This window comes from Ranitomeya variabilis, chromosome 7 (assembly GCF_051348905.1).
Source record: "Ranitomeya variabilis isolate aRanVar5 chromosome 7, aRanVar5.hap1, whole genome shotgun sequence".
Lineage (NCBI taxonomy): Eukaryota > Metazoa > Chordata > Amphibia > Anura > Dendrobatidae > Ranitomeya > Ranitomeya variabilis.
Window position 1 is genome coordinate 80352257 of NC_135238.1, and position 27470 is coordinate 80379726.

Below are 27470 nucleotides of genomic sequence, written 5' to 3' on the forward strand. Positions count from 1 at the left end.
CAGTGTGTGGAGTAGTGCTTTTCCAATGACGTGGAATGACATTCTTTGCCGCCTGTATTAGGTAGCCTATTTACGACCTTTTATACATGCGTTTACTTATTGGTGACATTGATAAGGTGAGGGCTTCTGGCATATTGGGATAGTCAGACCAGTTTTTTTCTCAATCAAGGGAACCACCTTTGCCCAAAATGTATTTATTATAGGGCACCCCCCACCATATGTGTGACATTGTCCCCTCCCCACACCTCCAACATCTGTCTGAGACCACTGGGTACCGGTAGTGTATATTTTAATGTTTTGGGGCACTTTTTATTTTTATATTTAAGGGGCAAACTGTTAATTTTCTATAGTAACCCCTTCACAACATTTGACATACCTATATGTAATGGAATGGAAGGAGTTCCCGACCAATGAAGTATAGGTACATCATGATGTTCATGGGAACACAGGAGATATGCCCACGCACTCACCACCGGGAGCTCAGCTTACAAGGCTGCTGAGACCTGACTCTCACAGCCAGGTGTTTAACCCCCTAAATGCTGCAATCGATATAGCAACATTTAGGAGGCTGGGAGAGCACTTTCTCACCTCTGATCGGTGCCCCCGTGACATCATTGCAAGGGCCCAATAGTTGCCATGGTTACCCGAGGTCGTAGTGACGGCATCCAGGTCACCAAGGTCAGAGCATGGTCTAAGAGGCTTCTGTCAGTGTAGCACTGACAGGTCTAATGCATTGCAGTGCATTATACCAGGGATCAGAATTATAAAAGTTAAAGTCCCGTAGAGGGACTAAGTAAAAATGTTTTAAAAAATTGTAAAAATATATATTTTAAAAAAATCACAAAATAATAATAATACAATAATATTATACTCATAAAATGTACTTTTTATGTAAAAACAAAAATGAACAAAAAAAGTACACATTTGATATTGCTGCCTCACCATAAAAAAAAGGCATAAAACAATGCTTTTTCATCATACCGTTGAACAAAAAGTGGAATAAAATGCAATCAAAAAGACAAATGTAAATAAAACTGGTATCTCTCAAAAGGTCATCTTGTCCCACAAAAAAATAAGCACCATACAGCTCCATAAACAGAGATATAAAAAAGTTATAGCTCTCAGAATAAAGTGATGCAAACACAATTCTTTAAATCAAATAGTTTTTATTACGTAAAAGCTGCAAAACATAAAAAAATTATATAAATGAGGTAATCATACTGACCTGAAGAATAAAGCTTCCTTATCACTTTTACCATTTGGTTAACAGCATTAAAAGAAACAATTCCTGAATTGCTGTTTTTTGTTCATTCTACCTCCCAAAGATCGGAATAGAAAGCGATCAAAAATGTAATGTGCCCGAAAATGGTACCAATAAAATGTCAACTCATCCCACAAAAAAACAAGACCTCGCATGACTCTGTTAGCAGGGGTCTCAGGTCCATCATCTGTTAATGGAAATATAGGGGGCTTCCACATTACTAGTAACTAGTATGTTTATACTGGAAAAGCCCTATGGCTCCTTGCCTCTCAAAAGAGATCCAGTGAATTTTGAGCTCCCAAATAAAAATGCCCCCTCCTTCCTGTGCCCAAACTGCAGTTAGCATCCATGTTTGGCATTTCTGTAGTGATAAGAGCCCGCCTAATTTATGGGGTCCATGTCTCCAGAAGCATGAGCTGGTCATAATGTACTGGGCACTACAATGTAAACTGGCAGATTTGCAATTTTCCCTCAGCAACATCCACTGCTGCTTGTTTCTGGAAAACAGCCATGGAGTCAAAATCATCACTACACCTGTAGACAAATTCCCAGAGCGATGCCATTTCCAAACTGGGGTCACTTAACCCCTTTACCCCCAAGGGTGGTTTGCACGTTAATGACCGGGCCAATGTTTACAATTCTGACCACTGTCCCTTTATGAGGTTATAACTCTGGAACGCTTCAACGGATCTTGGCGATTCTGACACTGATTTCTCGTGACATATTGTACTTCATGATAGTGGTAAAATTTCTTCGATATAACTTGCGTTTATTTGTGAAAAAAATGGAAATTTGGCAAAAATTTTGAAAATTTCGCAATTTTCCAAATTTGAATTTTTATGCCCTTAAATCACGGAGATATGTCACACAAAATACTTAATAGGTAACATTTCCCACATGTTTACTTTACATCAGCACAAATTAGGACCCAAAATTTTTTTTTGTTAGAGAGTTATAAGGGTTAAAAGTTGACCAGCAATTTCTCATTTTTACAACACCATTTTTTTTAGGGACCACATCTCATTTGAAGTCATTTTGAGGGGTCTATATGGTAAAAAATACCCAAGTGTGACATCATTCTAAAAACTGCACCCTTCACGGTGCTCAAAACCACATTCAAGAAATTTATTAACCCTTCAGGTGTTTCACAGGAATTTTTGGAATGTTTAAATAAAAATTAACATTTAAATCTTTTATACACAAAATGTATTTCAGTTCCAATTTGTTTTGTTTTACCAAGGGTAACCGGAGAAAATGGACCCCAAATGTACAATTTGTGCTGAGTACGCTGATACCCCATATGTGGGGGTAAACCACTGTTTGGGCGCATGGCAGAGCTCGGAAGGGAAGGAGTGCCATTTGACTTTTCAATGCAAAATCGACTGGAATTGAGATGGAACGCCATGTTGCGTTTGGAGAGCCCCTGATGTGCCTAAACATCGAAACCCCCCACAAGTGACACCATTTTGGAAAGTAGACCCCCTAAGGAACTTATCTAGATGTGTGGTGAGCACTTTGACCCCCAAAGTGCTTCACAGAAGTTTATAATGCAGAGCCATAAAAATAAAAAATCATATTTTTTCACAAAAATTATCTTTTCGTCCCCAACTTTTTATTTTCCCAAGGGTAAGAGAAGAAATTAGACCACAAAAGTTGTTGTGCAATTTGTCCTGAGTACGCCGATACCCCATATGTGGGGGTAAACGACTGTTTGGGCGCATGGCAGAGCTCGGAAGGGAAGGAGCGCCATTTGACTTTTCAATGCAAAATTGACTGGAATTAAGATGGGACGCCATGTCGCGTTTGGAGAGCCCCTGATGTGCCTAAACATTAAACCCCCCCACAAGTGACACCATTTTGGAAAGTAGACCCCCTAAGGAACTTATCTAGATGTGTTTTGAGAGCTTTGATCCCCCAAGTGTTTCACTATGGTTTTTAACGCAGAGCCGTGAAAATAAAAATTCTTTTTTTTTTTTTCACAAAAATGATATTTTAGCCCCCAGTTTTGTATTTTCACAAGGGTAACAGGATAAGTTGGACCCAAAAAGTTGTTGTCCAATTTGTCTTGAGTACGCTGATACCCCATATGTGGGGGGGAACCACTGTTTGGGCGCATGGCAGAGCTCGGGAGGGAAGGTGTTATGACCTGGTGGTTACGGAGCAGCACTGAAATGACCTGGTGGGTAAAATGAATCATGGGACAAGCTCTGAGGAGGTGGTAGCTTTACTGACCGCAGTTCCTACTCCTAACACCAACACTAGAAATAGCCGTGGAGTGTTCCTGTCACTCCCTAGACACCTCGTCACAGCCTAAGAACTAACTACCCCTAAAGATGGAAACAGAAAACTATCTTGCCTCAGAGAAATTCCCAAAAGGAAAGATAGCCCCCCACAAATTTTGACTGAGTGGAGAGGGAAATGACACACACAGAAATGAAAACAGATTTTAGCAAAGGAGGCCAATTCTAATCTAGATAGACAGAAATAGAAAAGGATACTGTGCGGTCAGTATTAAGAACTAAAAATCCACGCAGAGTTTACAAAAATGATCTCCACACCGACTCACGGTGTGGAGGGGCAAATCTGCTTCCCCAGAGCTTCCAGCTAGCCTGAATATTTCATAATGACAAGCTGGACAAAAAGAAACATAACTTAAACTGAGCAGTAAAGTCCAAAGCAAAGGAACAACCAAAGAACTAGCAAGAACTTATCTTATGCTGAAATGGACAGGCCATCAGAGAAATCCAAGGAGAGATCTGAATCCAACCCAGAGATCATTGACAGCTGGCATGAACTACAGACCAGAGCCAAGTTAAATAGCAAGGCCAGGGAAGCCGATTAGTGAGAGCAGCTGCTACGGCTAAACTCAAGGAGCAGCAGTTCCACTTGAAACCACCAGAGGGAGCCCAAGGGCAGAACTCACAAAAGTACCATTCATAATCACAGGAGGGAGCCCAAGAACAGAATTCACAACAGGAAGGAGCGCCATAGACTTAGATGGATTGGTTTGCAGGCGTCACGTTGCATTTGCAGAGCCCCTGATGTACCCAAACAGTAAAAACCACCCACAAGTGACCCCATATTGGAAAATAAACCTCCCAAGGAACTTATCTAGATGTGTTGTGAGAACTTTTAACCCCCAAGTGTTTCACTACAGTTTATAACGCAGAGCAGTGAAAATAAAAAATATTTTTTTCCACAAATATGATTTTTTAGCCCCCAGTTTTGTATTTTCCCAAGGGTAACAGGAGAAATTGGACCCCAAAAGTTGTTGTCCAATTTGTCCTGAGTATGCTGATACCCCATATGTGGGAGGGAACCACTGTTTGGGCGCATGGCAGAGCTCGGAAGGGAAGGACCACCATTTGGAATGCAGACTTAGATGGATTGGTCTGCAGGCGTCACGTTGCATTTGCATAGCCCCTGATGTACCCAAACAGTAGAAACCCCCAAAAGTGACCCCATATTGGAAACTAGACCTCCCAAGGAACTTATCTAGATGTGTTGTGAGAACTTTGAACCCCAAAATGTTTCACTACAGTTTACAACGCAGAGCCGTGAAAATAAAAAATCCTTTTTTTTCCCACAAAAATGATTTTTAGCCCCCCAAATTTATATTTTCCCAAGGGTAACAAGAGAACTTGGACCCCAAAAGTTGTTGTCCAATTTGTCCCGAGTACGCTGATGCCCCATATGTTGGGTTAAATCCCTGTTTGGGTGCACGGGAAAGCTCGGAAGGGAAGGAGCACTGTTTTACTTTTTCAATGCAGAATTGGCTGGAATTCAGATCGGACGCCATGTCACGTTTGGAGAGCCCCTGATGTGCCTAAACAGAGGAAACTCCCCAATTCGAACTGAAACCCTAATCCAAACACACCCCTAACCCTAATCCCAATGGTAACCCTAACCACACCCCTAACCCTGACACACCCCTAACTCTAATCCCAACCCTAATCCCAACCGCAAATGTAATCCAAACCCTAACCCTAACTTTAGCCCCAACCCTAACCCTAACTTTAGCTCCAACCCTAACCCTAGCCCTAGCCCTAACCCTAGCTCTAACCCTAACCCTAGCCCTAACCCTAACCCTAGCCCTAACCCTAACCGGAAAATGGAAATAAATACATTTTTTTTATTTTATTATTTTTCCCTAACTAAGGGGGTGATGAAGGGGGGTTGGATTTACTATCTATAGCGCATTTTTTAGCGGATTTTTGATTGGCAGCCGTCACACACTAAAAGACGCTTTTTATAGCAAAAAAGTTTTTGCGTCTCCACATTTTGAGACCTATAATTTTTCCATATTTTGGTCCACAGAGTCATGTGAGGTCTTTTTATTGCGGGACGAGTTGTTATTGGTAACATTTTAGGACACGTGACAGTTTTTGATCGCTTTTTATTCCGATTTTTGTGAGGCAGAATGACAAAAAAACAGCTATTCATGAATTTCTTTTGGGGGAGGCGTTTATACCGTTCCACGTTTGGTAAAATTGATAAAGCAGTTTTATTCTTCGGGTCAGTACAATTACAGCGATACCTCATTTATATTTTTTTTATGCTTTGGCGCTTTTATACGATGAAAACTTTATAGAATAAATAATTATTTTGGCATCGCTTTATTCTGAGGACTATAACTTTTTTCTTTTTTCTTTGATGACGCTGTATGGTGGCTCGTTTTTTGTGGGACAAGATGACGTTTTCAGCGGTACCATGGTTATTTATATCCATCTTTTTGATCGCGTGTTATTCCACTTTTTGTTTGGCGGTATGATAATAAAGCGTTTTTTTTTTTTTCTTACGGTGTTCACTGAAGGGGTTAACTAGTGATATAGTTTTATAGGTGGGGTGGTTATGGACGCGGCGATACTAAATATGTGTACTTTTATTGTTTGTTTTTTTTATTTAGATAAAGAAATGTATTTATGGGAATAATATTTTTTTTTTCTTTATTTAGGAATTTTTTTTTTTTTTTACACATGTGGAAATTTTTTTTTTTACTTTTTTACTTTGTCCCAGGGGGGACATCACAGATCACCGATCTGACTTACAGCACTGCAGGCTTACCAAGCGCCTGCTCTGAGCAGGCACTTGGTAAGCCACCTCCCTCCCTGCAGGACCCGGATGTCGCGGCCATCTTGGATCCAGGCACCTGCAGCGAGGAGGAGGTAAGAGACCCTCGCAGCAACGCGATCACATCGCGTTGCTCCGGGGGTCTCAGGGAAGCACGCAGGGAGCCCCCTCCCTGCGTGATGCTTCCCTGTACTGCTGGCACACCGCGATCATGTTTGATCGTGGTGTGCCAGGGGTTAATGTGCCGGGGGCCGTCCGTGACCGCTCCTGGCACATAGTGCCGGATGTCAGCTGCGATAGTCAGCTGACACCCGGCCGTGATCGGCCGCGCTCCCCCCGTGAGCGCCGCCGATCGCGCTGGACGTACTATCCCGTCGGTGGTCATATGGGCCCACCCCACCTTGACGGGATAGTACGTCCAATGTCAGAAAGGGGTTAAGGGCTCTGTATTGAGTCTGCAAACTATTGCATGACAATTTGTTCTCCTAGAGTCAAATAGCTCTTCGTCACTCCCAAGTCTCGCCGTGTGGCTAAACAGTACTGTACAGTCACATATGGGGTATTTCCGCATTCAGCAGAAATTGTGTGAGAAATTTTGGTGCCATTTTTACCCATTTCTCCATGTGAAAATGCAAAATCTGGGGTCAAAACAACATTTTTGTAGTAAAAATGTAATTATTTTTTCTTCACCGTCCAATAGTATAAAACTCTGTGACACACCCGTGGTGTCAATATGAACACTGCACTCTTAGATTCGTTGAAAGGTGTAGCTTGTAAAATGACATCACTTTGTGGGGGGTTCTGCTGTTCTGGCACCTGAGGGGCTCTGCCAATGTAACATGGCACCCTCAAACCATTCCAGCAAAATGTGTACTACAATATGGGGCTCCTTTCCTTCTGAGCTTTGCACTGTGCCTCTAAAGTAGTTTTCGACCACATATGAGGTTTTGACGTACTCAGGAGAAATGACATAACATATTCTTTATTTTCTATTTTCACCTGTTTTCCATTTTGACTGAAAACTTGAGGCCATAGTATAATATTTGTGGAAAAAATTTAAATTTTTCATTGACTCAGTCCAATGTTATACAATTCTGTCAATTGCTTGAGGGTTAAAAATACTCACTACACAGCTAGATGAATTCCTCAAAAGGTTTAGTTTCCAAAATGGAGTCACTTGTTTGGGTTTCTGTTGTTTTGGCATGTCAGATGATTTTGCAATCTGTTCCAGCCAAAATCGCGCTCCAAAATTCAATTGGCATTTTTTCTTTCCGAGGCCTGTTGTGCTCCCAAACAGTAGTTTTTCCCAACATATGGAGTATCGGTGTACTCAGGACAAATTTCACAACAAAATGTATGGCCCATTTTCTCCTGCTACCCCTGTGAAAATGCTCCTGCTACCTGTGGGTTTAAGGTGCTCACTATACCTCTAGATAAGTTCCTTGAAGTCTGTAGTTTGCAAAATTGGGTCACTTGTGGGAAGTTTACACTGTTTAGGCACATCAGGGGCTCTGCAAACGCGACATAGTGTCCACTATCTATTCCAGCCAATTTTGAACTCCAAAAGTCAAATGGCGCTACTTCTATTACAAGCCCTGATGTGCTCCCAAACAGTAGTTTTCCACCACATATGGGTTATCAGCATACTCAAGAAAAGTTGCACAACAAATTGTATGGTTCACTTTCTCCTGTAAGCCTTGTGAAAATGAAAAAATTTGGGCAGAAAAACATTTATGAGAAAAATTGAATTTTTAATGTTCATAGCTCAACATTATAACATTCTATGAAGCAACTGTGGGTTCAAGCTGCTCACCACACCTCTAGATAAGTTCATTGAGTCATATAGTTTCCAAAATGGGGTCACTTGTGTGTATGTTAGGGGAGTTCCAGAGTTTAGGCACATCAGGGGCTCTACAAACGCAACATGGTGTCCACTATCTATTCCAGCCAATTTTGCGCTACAAAAGTCAAATGGAACTCCTTCCCTTCCAAGCCCTGCTGTGTGCCCAACCAGTAGTTTTCGGTTTACTAAGGTGAATTTGCAGAACAAATTGTATGGTCTGTTTTATCCTATTACCCTTATGAAAATGCAAAATTTGGGGCTAAATAAAATTAAAATGTTAATTTTTTCCTTCCATATTGCTTCAATTCCTGTGAAGCACCTAACGTGTTAATAAACCTCCTGAATGTTGTTTTGAGCACCTTGAGGAGTGCATTTTTTTAAAAAATGGTGTCACTTTTGGATATTTTCTGTCATATAGATTCCTCAATGTTACTTCAAATGTGATGTTGTCTCTAAAAAAGTTTTTGAAAATGTTGTTGGAAAAATGAGAAATTGCGATTAAACTTTTAACTATTTTCACTTCCTAACAAAAATTATGTTTAAAAAATTATGGTGACGTATAGTATACATATGACGTATATTATATATATATGGGAAATCATATTTATAAATTATTTTGTACAGCATGACTAAGTATTTTTTATTCTGCCTTGCCTTGGGGTGCCCCAAGGCAAAAACGCAAGTAAACACTGTTATACACAGTCAATTAGGTGTGACTTCTATTTGTAAGCACTAAGAACGCACGCCATATTCCTACCTATTCTTCTTAGTAGCGTCGACAAGACAAATGGTGCTGTCATGGCTCACCCAGGCCATACGGTCACCACTGTGAGAGAAGCACACACTGTGCACCCAACCACAGCTGCTACTCGACTCAAACATCAGTTCTCCAAAAGGCATCTTGGAACCCCATGGGGTAGGAGCTGGACGCTCCTCTACCTCTTTAATATATGATGAAAAAATCCTGTGAAGAAAACACAAATATGATATTTTAATAGAAACTCATCTTTTGCTCAAAGATGAAAAATCAATGTTTGTAACTAATTTGAAAGAAATCTGCCAGCAAGGTTTCATCTCCCAAACTATTTATATGTGCAGTAGCTCTTTCAAACACAAGTCCAGAAATACCATTATATAGCCAGTCCGTTCCTCCATTATTGATAAATCAGCCTTTGAATTGATATGCAAATGGGGCTGTAGATCTGAAGCCTCTGTCACTCCAGCTCTATTCCCCATCCAGCGCCAACTCCTCCTGCTTGACTGACAGTTTCTATGACTCAAGCAGGAGGAGGTGGAACTTGGCGGGGAAAAGAGATGAAGTGACAGAGGCTTCAGATCTATAATAGCACTTCAGCCTAATTTGCAAATCAATGTCTATTCAAATGGAAGAACGAAGGAACAATCTGGCCAAGTGTTACCCGACTTGCTTTGAAAGAGCTAAAGGCATTAATAGTTTGGTGTGTGAAATCCTGCTGACAGATTCCATGTAATGCTTTTCCACTACATTTTTCATTATGGAAGTCACTTTTCCCTGACCTAGTCACCTCTGTACTTCACAAGATACTCTTAAAATAACAATAATAATTTTATTTTTTTAGTGCTGACATATTCCACAGCAATTTACATTTTAGAGGGGACTTGCACAGACAATAGACATTATTTGTTCAAATCAATCTTCCGGAGTCCACCACGCCTGAGCTTCCCGATTGCCAGGGGCACTGTACTCCGATGTGCACAATGACAGCGCGCTCTCTTTCCAGCTCAGATCAGCAGTAACCAGCTGGCAGGAGAGTGCACTGATAGTGTGTGCTGTATGACTACCCGGGGTACAGATTAAATATAGTCGAGACTAGAGACAAGGAGAAAGACTTGAATATTCTGGTTCAGCAGTACTTCGCAGTACTCAATGTCAGGAAGCAGCTATAAAAGCAAACAAGATTTTAAGGTGTATAAAAGAAAGATAATAACCTGTGAACCCAATGTATTTATAAATGTATATCTTTATAAATCACTTGTAAGGCCACATCTAGAATATGGGATCCAGTTTTGAGCTCCAAATTTTAAAAAGGATATTCAGAAGGATATTCAGAAGTTCAGTTCAAAGGCGGCAACTAGATTATTAGCAGGGATGAAAGGCCTCTCATATGATGTAAGGTTGAAAAAGTTCAGCTTGTTTAGCTTAAAAAAAAGATATCTGAGAGGAGATCTCATTTACATGTATAAATATATGTGTGGTCAGTACAAAGGGCTGACATAGGACTTATTCCTTCAAAGGACCAGGGTGCTTTCCTTATAGGTCGAAGAAAAGTGATTCCAGCAGCTAAATAGGAAAGGGTTCTTTACAATTAGAGCAGTCAAACTGTAGAAGGCTCTACCAAAAGAGGTAGTAATGTCAGGCCCTATAACAGCTTTTAAGGGAATTTGTCAGTAGAATCAACCTTCCCACGCCGTCTAGATGGTCATGTAGGTCATAGGAAGTGGCATAAAATGACGCCTTGATATCTGCGATCCGATGTCTTATTCTAGAGAAATCCATGTTTTTCTTAATATGTAAATGTACTGTTCAGGACTATGGGTCGAACATTGATCTCCCTGAGAATTTGCATCCAGAGAATATTTTCCATGAGAGGGGGAGTTACCAGTGTGATGGTGCGATGGTAGCATTCACCTAAAGGTGTTGTGGGCAGACCCAAGACCTATAAAAGAGTGAAGAGCTTCTGCTGCTGCCCTGCGGCTGGAGGAAAAAGTTCTTCCAGAGCTATAATGAAAAATGGAAATTGGCATGTTTAGGTGGGCTGCGCTGCAGGAGTGAAGAGCCTTGGCATTACAAAATATTTTCTTATTAATGCCAAAGTGTTTCTGCGCCAGATCGGTGGCTTTTTCAACTTATAAAAACCAAGTGAGCAGGGTACAATAATTGTAGGCACTAAATAAGAGAAAATGGCTCCAAAATGCATAAGAAACACCCCCGTCTTTTCTTCCTTTACTTCCTTCCCCTCCTCTTTAGGGGCGATTCTTATGCTTTATGGAGCGGTTTTCTCCAATTTAAAGCCTCCAACTGTTGTACGTTGCTCATTTGGCTTTTTGTTACCTTGAGAAAAGCACCGATCCGGTGAAAAACCACAATGGTATTAATAAAAAACCGTTTTGGATCCCAAGGCTCTCCATTCCCACAGCACAGCTCGCCTAAACATGCCGGCTTCCATTTTTGCCATTATACTCCTGATCCACATGTCTCACATTGGTAATTCCCCCTTTAATTTAAAATAACCTCTGGAGGCAAATTCTCACGGAGACCAGTGTCCGGCCCATAGATCTTTACAGCTTATTTGAATGTTAAAAAATATGTGAATTTCTCTGGAATAAGACATCAGACGGTATCACATTCAGTTTCCTATGGTCTATGTGCCCATATAAAGCTCGGTCAGTCTTTTTGATCTTTGTAGTACACTTCCTCTGACTGAGCATTCCTCCTATCAGCCTAAGGCGGTTTTAATTAGAGCTGGACCTACGTGCCATTAAAGTTGTAGGCTTTCAGCCCAGGAGAGGCCCGGGAGAGGCATCATGTTAGGTTAAGGTCCCAACAACGGGGTACGCCTTGTTGCTGGCTCTTGGGCTCACATGAGTTGGCCAATTTATGGGCTAAGTAACTTCATTTTTAATATTTTCTAGCAGTAATACAGTTCCAATTTCATATATTAAATGTTTGCATATTATAGCATTTCAGAGTGCCGCTGTTTTTTCTTAGCTTTATTGATTTGGTCGACTCAGCTTGCACCTGTTCACACTTGTCTTGTTCTGCTTGAAGGTGCTGGTCAATCTCATGTGCCCATAAATGACGGCTTAGGAGGGTTGATCCTACTGACAGATTCCCTTTAAAAAAGGCTCAGATTATTTTCTCACTACAAATGGCATTGTGGGTTATTATCAGTCTACTGATAGAGAATGTGGAACTGGTGGAGGAAGACTGAACCTGATCGACCTGTGTTTTTTTTTTCAGTGTATATCACTATGTAAAAACAAAATAAAAAAAAACTTAGAAGAAGGTAGGAAAAAATAAAAGCGGTAAAATGAAAATAGTGCATAGCGAAGGGGTTAATAACAAGGAAATTGCAAAGTTGCTTGATTTTACAAACACTTTGCAATTTTAACCATTTATCATTACAAAGAATAAATGGTAAAGAAACATCAAATGATCACAGGGATGTGGCATGGGCTCAGGAGCTGAGCCTGCTCTATACCAAGCAGATGCTGACTGTTACACAGCCAGGATGTGCCTGTAACAGAAGTGCGCTCTGATCACTGCTGTTAACCACTTATATGCAGCTGTCAATTACTGACAGCAGCAGTTAAATGGATAATTTGTCGGTGCATGATGCAACTGGTGTGTGCTAATGGCAGATGAGAACCTGGTGAAAGCTGCCATGGTGGCCATGTTGGTCCTCTTATAAAGCCTACAGGACAGCTTTATAGGAGAATGGCAAGTATGCATTATGGTAAGATCAGTTTATAATGTAAGCAATCAAATGATCCCAGGTTGAAACCTCTTAGGAACATTAAAAATTAAAGTAAAAATATTTTTAAAAAGCTTTTAAAAAATTAAAATTACAAAAAAGGTTAAACCACTCCCCTTTTCCAATAAAAAAATAAACATATTTGGTATTGCCATAATTTCCAATTTATCAAGAAATAAAATTACTTCAGCCATAGATTAAACACTGAGAACAAAATGTTAAAAAAAAACAAGAATTGTAGCATTTTGCTCACTGCATTCCTCACAAACAATGCAATAAAGAGCGAGTAAAACATCAAATGTGTCACAAAATGGTATCAATAAAACCATCAGCTCGGCACACAAAAAAGACAAAGTACTCACACGGGTCTCAGAAAATGGCGTCACAAACCAATTTTTTCTAAACACGCAAAGTTCTGAATTTTTTAACCACTTTAATATATATTTAACAAAAAACATACAAGTTTGGTATTACTGAGATTGTACAGATCTGGAGAATCAGGTCATTTTGGTCAAGCTGCTTTGATGAATTCTTTTTGGCAGAGGTGTCAAACTGCATTCCTCGAGGGCCGCCAACAGGTCATGTTTTCAGGATTTCCTTAGCATTCCACAAGGTGCTGGAGTCATTCTGTGCAGGTGAATAAATTATCACCTGTGCAATACAAGGAAATCCTGAAAACATGACCTGTTGGCGGCCCTCGAGGAATGCAGTTTGACACCTCTGCTTTTTGGTGTACATTAGCTTCACATGAAAATGGAAATTATAATGATAATTTACAACTACCGCGGCTTCTATCACAGCAAATACAATGCTATTACCTGCTCTTAAAATCACTGGAGCCTGCGGCCAGGAGGACGTTGTTTGGATGCCAGTCCAAGCTCAGGACTGTGGAGCGGATTGGCTTCTTGATATGCTTGCAGACCCACCTATGAAGAAGAGTATGGAACGTTACATGATAAGGGGTTTAACACATGGATGTGACAAAGATTTTTTTTTCCATTTAGTGAAAGCAAGCAGAAAGTGTTTACCAGCCTGAAAGTGGTAAGACATTAAAAAAACAGAGTATATTAGAAAGTTTTATTCAATTACAGTTTACAATATACAATAATTACTTTACAAGCCAATCAACTCAATAAAATTCAAGGAGGGCTAATAATAATTTGATTTTTTTTTTCTTAGTGTCCCGCTATATGTGAATAGTGATATAGAAAGTTTTGGCCCTTATTCATCATTTGGAAATTTTTTAAAGTCACTTTCATTTTTTATTTTGTGGAATTTTGGAGCAAAATTTATGAAAATGGCACTAAGAAAAAAAAATGGCCTTTTCTTACTTTCTTGCAGTGTTTTGGGACTTTTGCTGCCAACAGTCGCACATTGGTGCTAAAAAGTTGCAATAAAATTGTACAAAAATTTTGGAGTATTAAAAAAATTCCAGGGGGAACTGGAGTGAAAATACGTGAAATTTTGAAACTTTTTAAAAAGTTGTAACTGATGAATCAGGTTAAAACGTGGAATTGCTAGACTCCGCTCATATCAAATAGATTTTAAAAGGATGCAAATAGAATGATGAATTGGTTGCAAACCAAATAAAAGGCACAAAACTAGTCAAATAACAGGCGCAAAGGCAACGGACTAAATATATAACAAATAAAGAGTTAAAATATATTCACCAGTCATTTTCTTGCTCAAAATAACAGATTGAGATGAGCCTTGAACCACTGCCCACTGCAAACTTATTTTCTTTTGGGGACCACTTGACGCATCGTGCAGCGCGGTTTATCCTGAGGATGACGAGTGTTGGTTTCCATGTATTGTTTCGCAGAGTCCAGACATAGGCATTTCTATCAGTGCCACACGTCACGATACGATTACTCTCCGGAGCCCAATCTATGCCTAGGGTAAAGTGCAAGTGTGATTTAGTCCTCACTATTACCTAGTTGTCACAGGTGTCATATTATTACTGTAGACCACATAGAGGATATCACACCATCGTTGTAGCCTGATACCAGCCTGATACCATTAGCTCAGATCTGTCATTAAAAAACAACAAAATATAATTAAATGTACAGAAAACACCCGAGCATGCTCAGGAAACTCGAGTAACGAGTACACTCGCTCACCACTAATGATAAGGTGATGCAAAGTGACCAAAAACCATGTGCCCTGTTAAGTTTTGCTTAATCCCTCTTGCTTCCTCAGAGTACTAATCACTATTATTAGTAGTCATTAGTTGCGCCCACTTATTCCCCTTGAGCTATGAGCCTAGGGTGGTCACATCTACTGCCACAATGTAAGTGGGAGCATTTTGCCAAATACAGAAGGGAACACTGTTCACTCACCAAGTACTTATTCCTTTACCTCCTTAATAACTATCTTCTTTTGGTGCGGTTTGTTCATATCATAGAGAATAAATGGAATAATATCTCTCACCTGTTACTTGTCCATTGTGCTCTTTTAGCTCTTGAATTTTGGTCCATTTGTCTCCATCCTTTTTGTAAATATGAACATCATGACTGTTCGGACAAAAGGCAATTTCTGAAAAAAGTAAAGGGCTTCAAATAAAAGTATTGTCTAAGACTCTTAACACTTTCAATGCCATGTCTACCTGTATAGTGCTACATCATAAATATGGCTCAATTATTCTACATGGGCTGAAAGCATTGCATGGAATAACTGGGCTCTCCTCACATCGAAGATGTCTGTTCAGTTTTAGGAACAGACAAACAGAGTTCATGCCCAACATGGATCCATAACTGATGTAGACAGAAGCAGAGAGATCCCATTAACTATTATTACGGTGTCTGTTCCGTTACATGTACATTTTTTGAATGGCAAAAAGGTTATCCATCCTTAACTGAAGAAGCATTTATTATGGAATGTCCTTATTACTGCTGTCCACACATAGATATATTAATGGATATTAGAGATATGAGAGTCTAAGTTATTAATCATGTATCACATGGGGTGGTGAAAATTGCCTGGAAAAACATTTGCCCATCGATAAAGGACCAGTGATCAAACGGGAAAACACTCTTTTTCATTTGATCACATCTTTAACATGGTCTTAAAAATGATCCCTCTTGTGTAATCTGGAATGTGATGCTGACAATGATATAAAGTGTATGACCGGGGGGCAGGGGGTAGCGATAATTCATAAAACCCCCCAGCAGAGTATGGTTACATGTAGCTAAAAATGAATGATGACCAACTCCCTTTACAGTTCACTGGCGCTATTTTATCTGCCCACTTTACTATGCCTTTCTTATACTAAAGATTGACCACATTATCAACTCTGCACAACACTGCACCTTCTAAATGGAAGTCGATGGGTTTTTCACCCTGAAAGTATTGATCCTTTACTGGAATCAGGACAGTAGCACAAGACCACCTTTGGCTTTTTAATTTCTTATCAATTAAAAAATGCAGCAAGGTGTCAAGTTAAAAGTAAAGTTAATAATGAAATTTGGCAGCTTTAAATCAAAAGTATTCCATTTTTGAAGTTTAGCCATTTAGCAAATAAAATATTGAACTTATAGGAATCAGTTGATAAAGTTTCCTACACCGTGATTGAAACATCTGATGGCCAAATCAAGAAATGTAGTGCCCGATTTGGAAAACTCACTTTACTACTTATAGATGGGCCTTATCATATAGCTGATATTTTCCAGTTCTTTGGCCCAGATTTCGTAAATCAAATTCTCTATATGTCTATACTATAGTAATTTCAGAACTTACGAGTTCTATCTTTGTTCCAAGCATGGCAGCTTATGGGTTCCAAGAGGAAGCTGTGAAAAGCCATTCCTATGCAAAGGAAAAATATATATAACACATGAAATAATAAATTGTTACAATTGTTGTCTTAAGTATTAAAAAGGTTGTCTCATTAATAAAAATACATTTTATTCAATAGATGTATATATTACACATAAACAAGAAAGAAAAATATAACGGCACTGCTGTGGGGCCAGACAACCATATGCTGAATGGAGTGCTTTCCGGATGGAGACTGCATCTATGGACTCCGGGTGCTCATGCCAAAACAGGGTATATGCAGCAAAAAAGAAAAATGCAGATAGCACTCAACGGTCCTTAAAACTTCATCCTTTATTCAAATTTTAAAATGTCATGGCCAGAGGAACAGGTTGCTGGGATGTGCGAGCTGGTGTAAGACGACGGCCGTTTCGCGCCACTCAGCGCTTCAACGGGTCTACCCGCAAAACAGCCGTCGTCTTACACCAGCTCGCACATCCCAGCAACCTGTTCCTCTGGCCATGACATCTTAAAGTTTGAATAAAGGATGAAGTTTTAAGGACTGGTGAGTGCTATCTGCATTTTTCTTTTTTGCTGCAGATGTATATATTAATTGGCTGTCTTAAAAAAAAATTATTGTGCCAAGACAATCTTATGAATATGCTGTGTACTGGGTAATGGATGTGTCTGACGGTGCCGAGCTGCTCCAGTTCAGGTTCGGCACATAAGATATTCCCAGCACACGTACATATTTTAACACATCCAATTGTGAAACATTACATTTTAATTAATAGATCTTGATGGTGCTGCATCAACACATTATTTCAATCTCACATACAAATAGAAACCTTTCCAGTGGAGTAGTAAGAATCGTAAGAAAATACAAGTTTATTGGCTCGTCTATAAATTAAGGTAAAATCTATAAAAAGCTTACGCTACTTAAAATAAAAGTAATGTGGGGACCATGTCTTCAACGTATTCTGTGTACAGTTAAGCAGAAGTAGATGACTGTTTATTATCTTTTCAAACAGGAACCAAATTAACCCCTCTGAATTCTCAATTAATGGAAATGACTAAGCCTTATTTCACCTGTAGTGACCATGTTGTATTTTTTTGTCACAGCAGAACCTTAACATTCTTGCTGCGATGTCTGGAAATCATACGACAACGACTGCAGCAAAAAAAACCCTGCAATATGGCTGCAACATGTGAACGCAGTTTAAGGTTGCCTATACAGTTGGGTACGAGTCATCTGATAACAACACTGCAAAATAACCACATCTGGTTCTAAAGGGGTTATCCACTACATTTTTATATTAAAAATGGGCGCACAGGGTTTTGAAAGCAAAAAAAGAACATACAGTATTAGTCACCTACTGGACCCCTCTGTTCCCCAAGCCTACTCTTCCAAATGAGGACATTGCGTGATCTAACAGCCAATTAGTGGCCACTAGAGTTGGTGCCAATCGATTCATAAGACCCAGTTTACAGGCCAGGTGGATGTGAGCCCTAAGAACCGTCTCCTACCCCTCGGTATTCGTGGCTCTTCTTTTGATTAACCGGTTTTGCAACGTCATCATTGTGGCCTCACACACATGGCCAGCTAATCAAATGAAAAGTGCGAAGAAGGCGGCTCTCAGAGTTTCCACCCAATGGCTAGAGATTACTGAACTGGCTGCTAGACTAGGTCCTGCTGAACGATTGGCACCAACACTAGCAGCTATTTATTGGCTGCAGCCTTTTCATACTGTCATAGTAGGAAGAAGTGTGTGGAATTGTGATTGGTTTTGTGCCTTACTACCTCAAGTAAAGCACATAAACACAGACTTGTTTCACAATATTGTGAAACTTCAGTAATGTGTGGCAAACCCAGTATAGATATTTCCAAACAGTACCCAGTCCTGCGACACAAACTGCTATGGGTATAGACACTAAGATTGTATTTACTTGAGTTATTTTGTTATGATTTCTTTCGCATTTAATTTTCTAAATCAGTGCGAAACTGCATCATCCTAATAAAGAACAAGTTTTCTTTGATTCTCAAAGCCACCAGCAAAACTTATGACCAAAAGTAACTACAAAAATAATTCTTCTACACAATAATTCTTCTACACCCTAAGGGCTTATTCTGATGTCCGTAGATCTCGAACTGATCATGGACCGCACAGCGCATGGTCTGGCTTCGGGTCTCTCGGCCAAAGTATGGAAACTTCCTATTTTTCTATAAGGCCGTCATGCTCTGGTTGGGAGACCCGCGGCCAGTCTGTGCAGTGCGATCTGTGATCGGACGTCTGCATGAGCCCTTAATCTATAGTGCAATGGGGTGCATCACTCTATAGAGATGAAATTGATTGATTTACTTGCATTCATTCAATGAATCAGTAGCATTAAGGCTGTTTCACATGGTACGGCCACTTTGCGTGGTTTTGTTATGCAATTGCGATAGACACAGAATGTTTTTGCCTTGATTTTGAAAAATCGAAACAAAGCAATGAGTTTTTGCTGTGATTGAGCTAAAAAAAATGAACGCGGCTGCAACATGTGAACGCAGCGTAAGACTGTATGTTTACTATGCTTGAAGATTACATGAGAAACAAATTTCTCATGAAACAATTAAAATATCACATATATCTATGTATTTTTGTGCAGTATATATAGCTTGAATAAATAAGTACTTTGTAAAGATCCCTTATTCTGTCACTTTGTGCTGCGTAGCTCCATTGCAGAGATATTCTTGTTTGCTGTTAAATCTCTACTTAGCAGTTCAATTGGGCATTTCTTTCTTGTCTACTCTGTGGTTGCCTGCTTTCACCCCTACCTAAAATGCTGCAATCACAGGTCAGCAGCGTCTGAGATAAATAAACTGCCAAATCATAAGAAGAGCTGTGATTGTCAGCTTTTGGGAGGGAAGATGCCATATTCCCAGAGAAGACTCTGAAGAAAGGTCCAGTTGCACAACAAGCAGAGATTTCACATACTGCGCACAATTGTGAATATCTCTGCAATGGAATAACGCAGCACAATTTCAGAAAAGAGCAGCATAATCAAGAGAGCTCAAAGATTTTTACAGGGAATTCAATCCAATATTTTTGAACAAGAGACCTCTTCAAGCAACAATATCAAACATTAAGGAGCGAATAACTTAGCCATGTGACCAAGAAGAATGAAGTCACACATTAAAAAGAAAAGAAAATAACATGCAACATCAATGAAAAAAATATAATGAAACACTCATTCAAGATTGATGACATCTATGGGAAGTTTTATTGTTTTATTCTTGATTTATGAACTTCACAAATGAAGTAAAATAATATCTACACGGTGTTTTCAGACACCAGGTATAAAATTAGAACTGTTAAAATGTAAAATTACAAGTCATAAATTAAACATATATAAACAGCCCAACAACAAAGACCAGAGCATCAGCGGAGAGCAGGAGAGTGACGGCTCCGATTATTATTCTATACTCGTAGAAGCTTTCGGATAGCTAAAAGTTTATTGTGAATAAACCCTTCAAAGCCAAAGAATGACCCTTCACTAATGAGCTCAAAGGGGCCGAGATCGCTCTTAAACTCAATTGTCCAAATATTTACCAAAATATTAATAACGTGGCTCCTGACCGAATCTCCAGATATCATTGCTCATTACTTCACTAACTGGTTTACACTTAATATTAGAACAGAAATTGCAGCCATTGTTCATTCTCCTGGGCTCATATCAATAGGATTCTGAATTCCAGATATTTGAGAAAGCAAATTTATGACGCAATTTAAACAATTGACTTCAATCCAATGTCTACTGGGTAAAAACGACTCTTCCTCTCCCTTTTCTAGTATAAGAGGAGGCCCTCAATTATCCCAGTGGTTCAGCATTGCCCTAGATCCCCAGCTACACAAGCCATTAAAGGCTTGTCACCAGTTTTGTCATATATCAACTAAAACTATCACCTTATTCAGTGCCTGTGCTGTATTCCATAAATGGTTATATACCCCCCAAAAAACCTTTTGAAGTTCTCCCACTCTAAATGGTAACTCTGTTGGTCCGGTTCGATTGGCGTCCATTCTGTGCTCTCTATCCCTCCTCCCGGCCGCTGCTCTACATTCTGTCTTGATTGACGCCTTCTGCATCTTCCACATTACCGGGTGAAATCTTGTACTTGCTCAGATAAACGGCGCCTTGCACCTGCGCACTATGCTTTGCCCTACTACGCGCACACGCCATTATGTTTTCATCTCAAACCATAGTAGTGGGCTCACATCAGTTAAAATGAAATAAAAATAAAAAATGTTGGCATTGCTGAGTTCAGAAATCTCCAATCTATGAAAATGTAAAGTAAATTATTTCGATCGGTAAACAGCATATTGAAAAAAAAATTTAAAAATCACAGAATTATCGCTTTTTTTGGCGGCTGCAACATTGCAATAAGAGGAGATCAAAACATCATATCTACCCCCAATATGGTATCAATAAAAACATCAGCTCAGGGTGCAAAAAATAAACCTTCACACAGCCCCATATACCAACAAATTACAGGTGTTGGAAAATGGCAGCAAACACAAGAATAACATTTCTTACAAATTTTCCAAATTTTTCACCACTGAAATAAAAAAATACTATGCATGTTTGGTATCTGCTTACTCATATTGACATGGAGAATCTTATTGCCGGGTCACTTTTACCATATAGTGAAAATGGTAAATAAAAAACACAATTATGGAATTACACTTTTTTGGATTTTTTCCCCCCGTTTTCCAGTACTCAATGTGGTAAAATGAATGGCCATTCAAAAGTTAAACTCGTCCCGCAGAAAAACAAGCCCTCATATGGCTATATTGATGAAAAATAACAACGTTATGCTCTTGGAAGAAAGGGAGGTAAAAAACAAAATACGGAAAATCGCCTGGGGGTCAAAGGATTAAGTTTGATCCAAAGCAGGAAATCCTGGTATAATGTCTACGATTGTCTTTTAGCAAATTCTTAGGATTTAAGGTGAAGAGTGACAAAGTGGAGACAATTTACTTTATGTTAATCAAACTTTACAATTCTAAAATTTGTCGAAATGTTATATGGAACATAGTTGGATAAGTTTGTCCAAGTTTGTTTAACCCCTTAGTGACTGAGCCAATTTTGACCTTTCTGACCAGGCCAATTTTTACAATTCTGACCACTGTCACTTTATGACGGTATTTCTCTGGAACACTTCAAGCTACCCCACTGATTCTGAAATTGTTTTTTGTTGACATATTGAACTTCATGTTAGTGTTAAAATTTCTTCAATAAGACTTGCATCTATTTATGAAAAGAACTGAACTATGGCAAAAATTTAGAACATTTTGCTATTTTCTAACTTTTAGCTTTTGTGCCCTTAAATAAGAGAGATATGTCACGAAAAATAGTTAATAAATAACATTTCTCACGTATCTACTTTACATCAGCACAATTTTGGAAACATAATGTTTTTTGTTATGAAGTTATAAGGGTTAAAATTTGGCCAGTGATTTGCAAAATTTACAAAATCATTTTTTTCTTTAGGGACTGCAGCATATTTGAAGTTGCTTTGAGAGGTCTATATGATAGAAAATACCCAAAAGTGACACCATTCTAAATACTGCACCCCTTAAGGTGCTCAAAACCACATTCAAGAAGTTTAGTAATCCTTCAGGTGCTTCACGAGAACTAAAGCAATGTGGAAGGAAAAAAAACTAACATTTAACTTTTTTCACAAAAAATTTATTTAAGACCCAAACTTTTTTATTTTCTCAAAGGTATCAGGATAAAATGGATCATAAAATTTGTTGTGCAATTTCTCTTGAGTACACCAATATCCCATATGTGGGGGAAAGCCACTGTTTAGGCACAAGACAGGTCTCAGAAGGGAGGGAGCACTGTTTGACTTTTTGAATGCAAAATTAGCTGGAATCGATGGCGGGCACCATGTCGCGTTTGGAGACCCTCTGATGTGCCTAAACCCAACCCTAACCCCAACACATCCCTAACCCCAATGTGGTATTTAGTTATCAAGATTTTTGATTAAAAAAATCCGAAGCCATCCCACCTCATCAAGGCAACCGTAACTAGGCCAGTCCTAACTCTAATATTAAAAACCTTCCTGTTTGTCAAGTGGTGTGCATGTAGATAAGGGCTGAGGCCTGCCTTTCTTTTTGAGCTGGGTATTATTGATGTGGTCTCTCTCAGCTGTGCGTCCACTAGTTGGGCTCAGTTCCTCTCAGCCCTTATCTACATGCACGTCACTTAACAAATGGTAAGGTTTTTAATATTAGAGTTAGGACTGTCCCAATTACGGTTGCCCTGATGAGGTGGGATGGCTTTTGCATTTTTTTAAATCAAAAAACATGTTAACTAAATACCGTAAATTATTTTCATGCACTATGCTATTTATTTATTTACTGCAGGGTATTTAATCATGATGTTTCTATCTTTGTTTTTTCTGTATGAATATTGTGTGCAGATCTTGCTGAGCAGCAGTTTAAAGGAGCATCTAAAAGGAGCATGAACTAAGTAATTGAAAAAACATTGCAGCACATGTTGTAGGAGAGAAGGAAGCAATATAAGATAATGAAGTACATTACCAAAATGCATAACTTGCAATTCTTGGAGGATAATTAGCCCCTTACCATCTCATGACACACTATTATGATATGGAGTATGTTTTTTAAAAAGTAAAAAATAAAATCTATAAAAGTTAAATCACACCCTTTTTCTCAATTCAAAACAGAAATAAGCAAAATAAAAAAATAAGCAGATTTAGTTTTGAGTCATCAGTAAAATATAAACTTATTTAACTCATGAGGTAAATAATGTAAAGAGAAAGAATGCTACACCCACCGTCCCCCAAAAAATACAATACAAAGTGAACAAAAGTTATATATACACCAAAATATAATAACACAATCACACAAAAAAGAAACTCTCAGATAGCAGTATCGACGGAGAATATAAATGTTTGTTATGTGTCTCGGAAAATGGCATCACAAACCAATTATTGTTTCACAAAGTTCAACTTTTTTTTTTTACACCATTGATATTGTAGAAAAAAACTCTATACATTTGTTTTCTTTTACATAATTTTACTGATCTAAAGAATCAAGTTGTGAAGTCATTTTAAAAGCACAATGAAGGACATAAAAACAAAACCCAAAAATACAAACAAACAAGCCGTCATATGGTATGTCACCGGAAAAAATAAAAAAAAGTTATGGGTCTTGGTAGAAGAAAAGAAAAAATAAAAGAGCAAAAATGAAACTTGTCTGTTTCATTAAGGGTTAAATAAAGTCCTACTCTTTAGTCTTACTTTTAAATAGGTTTGTGAAGCAACATTAGGGTGATTATTTGCCAGGAGAGATCAGAAATGAACAAATGATACCTCAATGGTAAGTAGTTTTGTGTGTATGAATAAGACAGGTTTACTGCACTGAGGTTATGAAAGAAGCCATTTATATAAAAAACTATTTCCTTCCCTTATTCAAACCACAGCGTAATAGTCACGGTCCACGGATGTCATACTATGCTAGACTTGTCTAAAGGCAGAGCTAACATGCATTTTATGCTGTAGGTAAAGAATAAGGTCCCGATTCATAATTACATTTGCACCTTTTTAGTCTTCTTTTCTGTGTTTTTAACCTTTAGCCAATAAATTCCTCTTTTATATTGAGCCTTTTTTCCAAGTCCATTTTTTTATTATTATTAGTGATGAGCGAGTGTTCTCGTTACTCGAGTTTTCCGAACATGCTCGGGTGGTCTTCGAGTATCTGGGGCGCGCTCGTAGATTATGTTTGAGTCTCCGCAGCTGCATGATTTGCGGCTACTAGACAGCCTGAATACATGTGGGGATTCCCTACCAAGCAAGCAATCCCTGCATGTATTTAGGTTGTCTAACAGCCGCAAATCATGCAGCTGCGGAGACAAAAAACATAATCTACGAGCACTAACAAAATACTCTGAGAACACCCAAGCATGCTTGGAAAACCCAAGTATCGAGCACACTCATTCATAACTAATTATTATTTATTATAGGCAATTTATTCAATGATGCTTTACATGTGAAAAAGGTACACATAATAAGAAAAAAGTACAATAATCTTGAACAAAATGAGTCAACGACTGGTAAAAGAAGAGAGAGGGCTTTGCCCGCGACGGCTCACAGTCTACAAGGGATGGGTGAGAGAGGAGTAGGTGAGGGTAGAGCTGGTTGTGCAGCAGTTTGGTGGAACAAGGGTTACTGCAGGTTGTAGGCTTGTCGGAAGGTCTTGAGGTTCCTTTTGAAGGTTTCCACGGTAGGCGAGAGTCTGATATGTTGTGGTACAGAGTTCCAGAGTAGGAGGGATGCGCCGGAGAAGTGTATGCGATTGTGGGAAGAGGATGTAAGAGGGGAGTAGAGAAGGAGTTCTTGTAAGGATCGGAGGTTGCGTGCAGGTAAGTTTCAATTTCGAAGCATATCCAGTATGTTCTCCCTGCTTTCCTTGTTCTTTACCTTTCAGTATGCACCGCCAGTGTACTCCCTCACTACCTGCAAAAAGAAGTCACAAGCCGGAAAGGTGCAGTATTGACAATGAGCTTTTAAAGAGAGTCAACACTGTAAGCAGGAGAGCACACTGTGTCAGAATTGACAAGAGAGAACAGAGACTAACCAGGGCGGTTACTGCAGCTGTAGGGAGCGGCTCACAAGCCAGACCCCTGATTACGTTACATTTGATGGTAAAAGAAGCAGGGATAAGTGAGTGCAGCCCCAGTCCCTGATGATGTTCTGCATGAGAACCCCAAGTGTTTGCTGGGAGACTAAAACGGAAGATCATTGGTAGTGGGGAAAAAACAGACAAAAGTAAATAAAGTACAGATGGTATTGTAGGGAATTTTTAATTGATGTACATTACAAAAGTAGTTATTTTAGTATTAGTAGGGGTGGTTTGACATACAAATTAATTTTCATCCTAAATCCCCATCTATTTAGTGCCGTAATCTACACTATTTTCTAAAATACTTGAATTAAAAAAAAACTATCCTTCGTAAACTGCACTCTCTCATTGCTTTTCTTTTTTTTCCTACTTCCTTTTTTATGACGCTTCGTTTAAGAATCCCAGTGCATCTTGGGATACTCAAATGATCATTGCCACGTTGCCCCCTCCCTAGTCAGTGACCTTCATTTCAGGGACTGGGCTAATGCACTGTTCTGTACACAATGACAGTGTGCTCTCTATCCGGCTCAGATCAGCAGTAACGTGCTGACAACAGAGCGCTCAGGGCGTTATGAGGGGGCAGAGCATGTGGTCTCTACACATCAGTTATTTTGATAATGCACAATTACAGGGCGCTCTGTTGCTGGCTCGCTAATGCTGGTTTGAGCCGGCAAGAGAGAGCGCGCTGTCATTGTGCACACTGCACAGGGACTAGCTCAGCACCTGAAATGAAGGTCACTGATGACTCTTCATTTCAGGTAGGGGGCAAGGGTTGCAGCACTGACTTCAGCCTCTGCCCCTGATGACCCCTCATTTGAGATATCCATAGTCAGAGTCTAAGGGGTCCCTGGTTTTAAAGGGAAGTGGTATTTGCCACATGTTGCATCTCAAACATATCCGCTGAACACTGGCACGAGCTGGGGGATTACCAAACAAGTCCAGGTCAGAGCTAAAGAGCAAGCACAAAGGCAGAATCTGACCTGCAGCCATTGACTATCTTTTTTAACTATCTCCAAGAGGAAAGCCATCTAGGTTAAACAGAGGCGGCATCCAGCAGTTAATCTAGAAGACTGGTCAGGGAAGTAGCCAGATTGTGGTGATTGTGGAGCTGACTGTCAAACAATTCAGCACATTGTCGAGGAATGTCCCCTCTGATCTTATACTGGTGACAAGAATGATTTCTACAATGGAAATGACAATGTTATTGCATACATAGGAAACCTAGATCCGACTCTGATTTCTGTTCCTTTGTTCTTTTCAATCACTGTTTATTGTTTGTTATTTATACTTATATGATGTTAAAATATATGTTCATACAATTAAATAAATAACCGTCTGACACCGATTTGATACAAAAAAAATGTGCTTCTGATTTTGAGTACATTAGAAAAGAACAAATGTGTAATTGTAATTGAAATCCAGCAGGACAGATGCCAGGAACATCGTATCACTGGTCAGTCACAGAGTTTGGCACCGTTGCTGTCAGCTCTCCTATCTCTCCCCATCAATTGAATCTCTGTATTATTTCCAGACTTTTTCTCTTATCGTGTTCAGTGCTGCAATTATACAACATATTACTGTCTGGAGTATTTGTCAAGTGTTTCAGGCCTTTAACTTCCTAGCTCTATTATTGAGCTGTGAGCACTGAATTCTCCCCACTATCTTAAAATCATCCTAAACTGGCTGCTGCATTCTCTGTCTAAACTTTTATACAGACTATGTTAGTTCCTTCTCATTGGCTGTACTATATCATGTGGTGTGATAGCTACAAGTCATTATGGGTAATCCGACTCAATCATACTTCATATCACGTTAACCTTCTGTGTGACTCATCCAATCTTCTGCAATGTTTAAAATGGTAGCAAGCAGTTTTTCTGAGATTCATGTGAATGAAATCACATATTGTTGAATTTTCCAGATCTGTAAATTTCAGAAAGTTTGACGCATCAAATCGATTCAGTTATCTCTACTTAAGATATTTTATTTACTGTTTAGTTTTTATATTTAAGTTGAAAGAGTTAATAATGGATCTTGGTACATACAGTTGGGCACGGAAAGTATTCAGACCACTTTAAATTTTTCACTCTGTTTCATTGCAGCCATTTGGCAAATTCAAAAAAGTTCAATTTTCTCATTAATGTACACTCTGCACCCCATCTTGACTGAAAAAAACAGAAATGTAGAATTTTTTGCAAATTTAATAAAAAAGAAAAACTGAAGTATCATCTGGTCATAAGTATTCAGACCCTTCTCCCAGTGTCAGACGGTATTCTTGCTAGTCACATGCGGCTTTGTTTTTGCATTTCTTGTGCAATTATCTGTGTGGCCGGACAAATAAA

At 39.2% G+C, this 27470-nt stretch overlaps 1 protein-coding gene across 2 annotated transcripts in view; it reads right to left on the bottom strand.

Moving 5' to 3' along the window:
• Positions 1 to 27470, bottom strand: part of ARPC1B (actin related protein 2/3 complex subunit 1B) — a 117097-nt gene that overhangs the window by 41542 nt on the left and 48085 nt on the right. For both annotated transcript variants that reach the window (XM_077275356.1, XM_077275355.1), the window contains exons 2-6: positions 16424 to 16489; positions 15119 to 15223; positions 14359 to 14581; positions 13507 to 13614; positions 8932 to 9138 (exon numbers count right to left, since the gene is read on the bottom strand). In XM_077275356.1, coding sequence (XP_077131471.1) covers positions 8932 to 9138; positions 13507 to 13614; positions 14359 to 14581; positions 15119 to 15223; positions 16424 to 16487 — 707 coding nt within the window. In that variant the 5' untranslated portion in view covers positions 16488 to 16489. The remainder of the gene's footprint in view (positions 1 to 8931; positions 9139 to 13506; positions 13615 to 14358; positions 14582 to 15118; positions 15224 to 16423; positions 16490 to 27470) is intronic.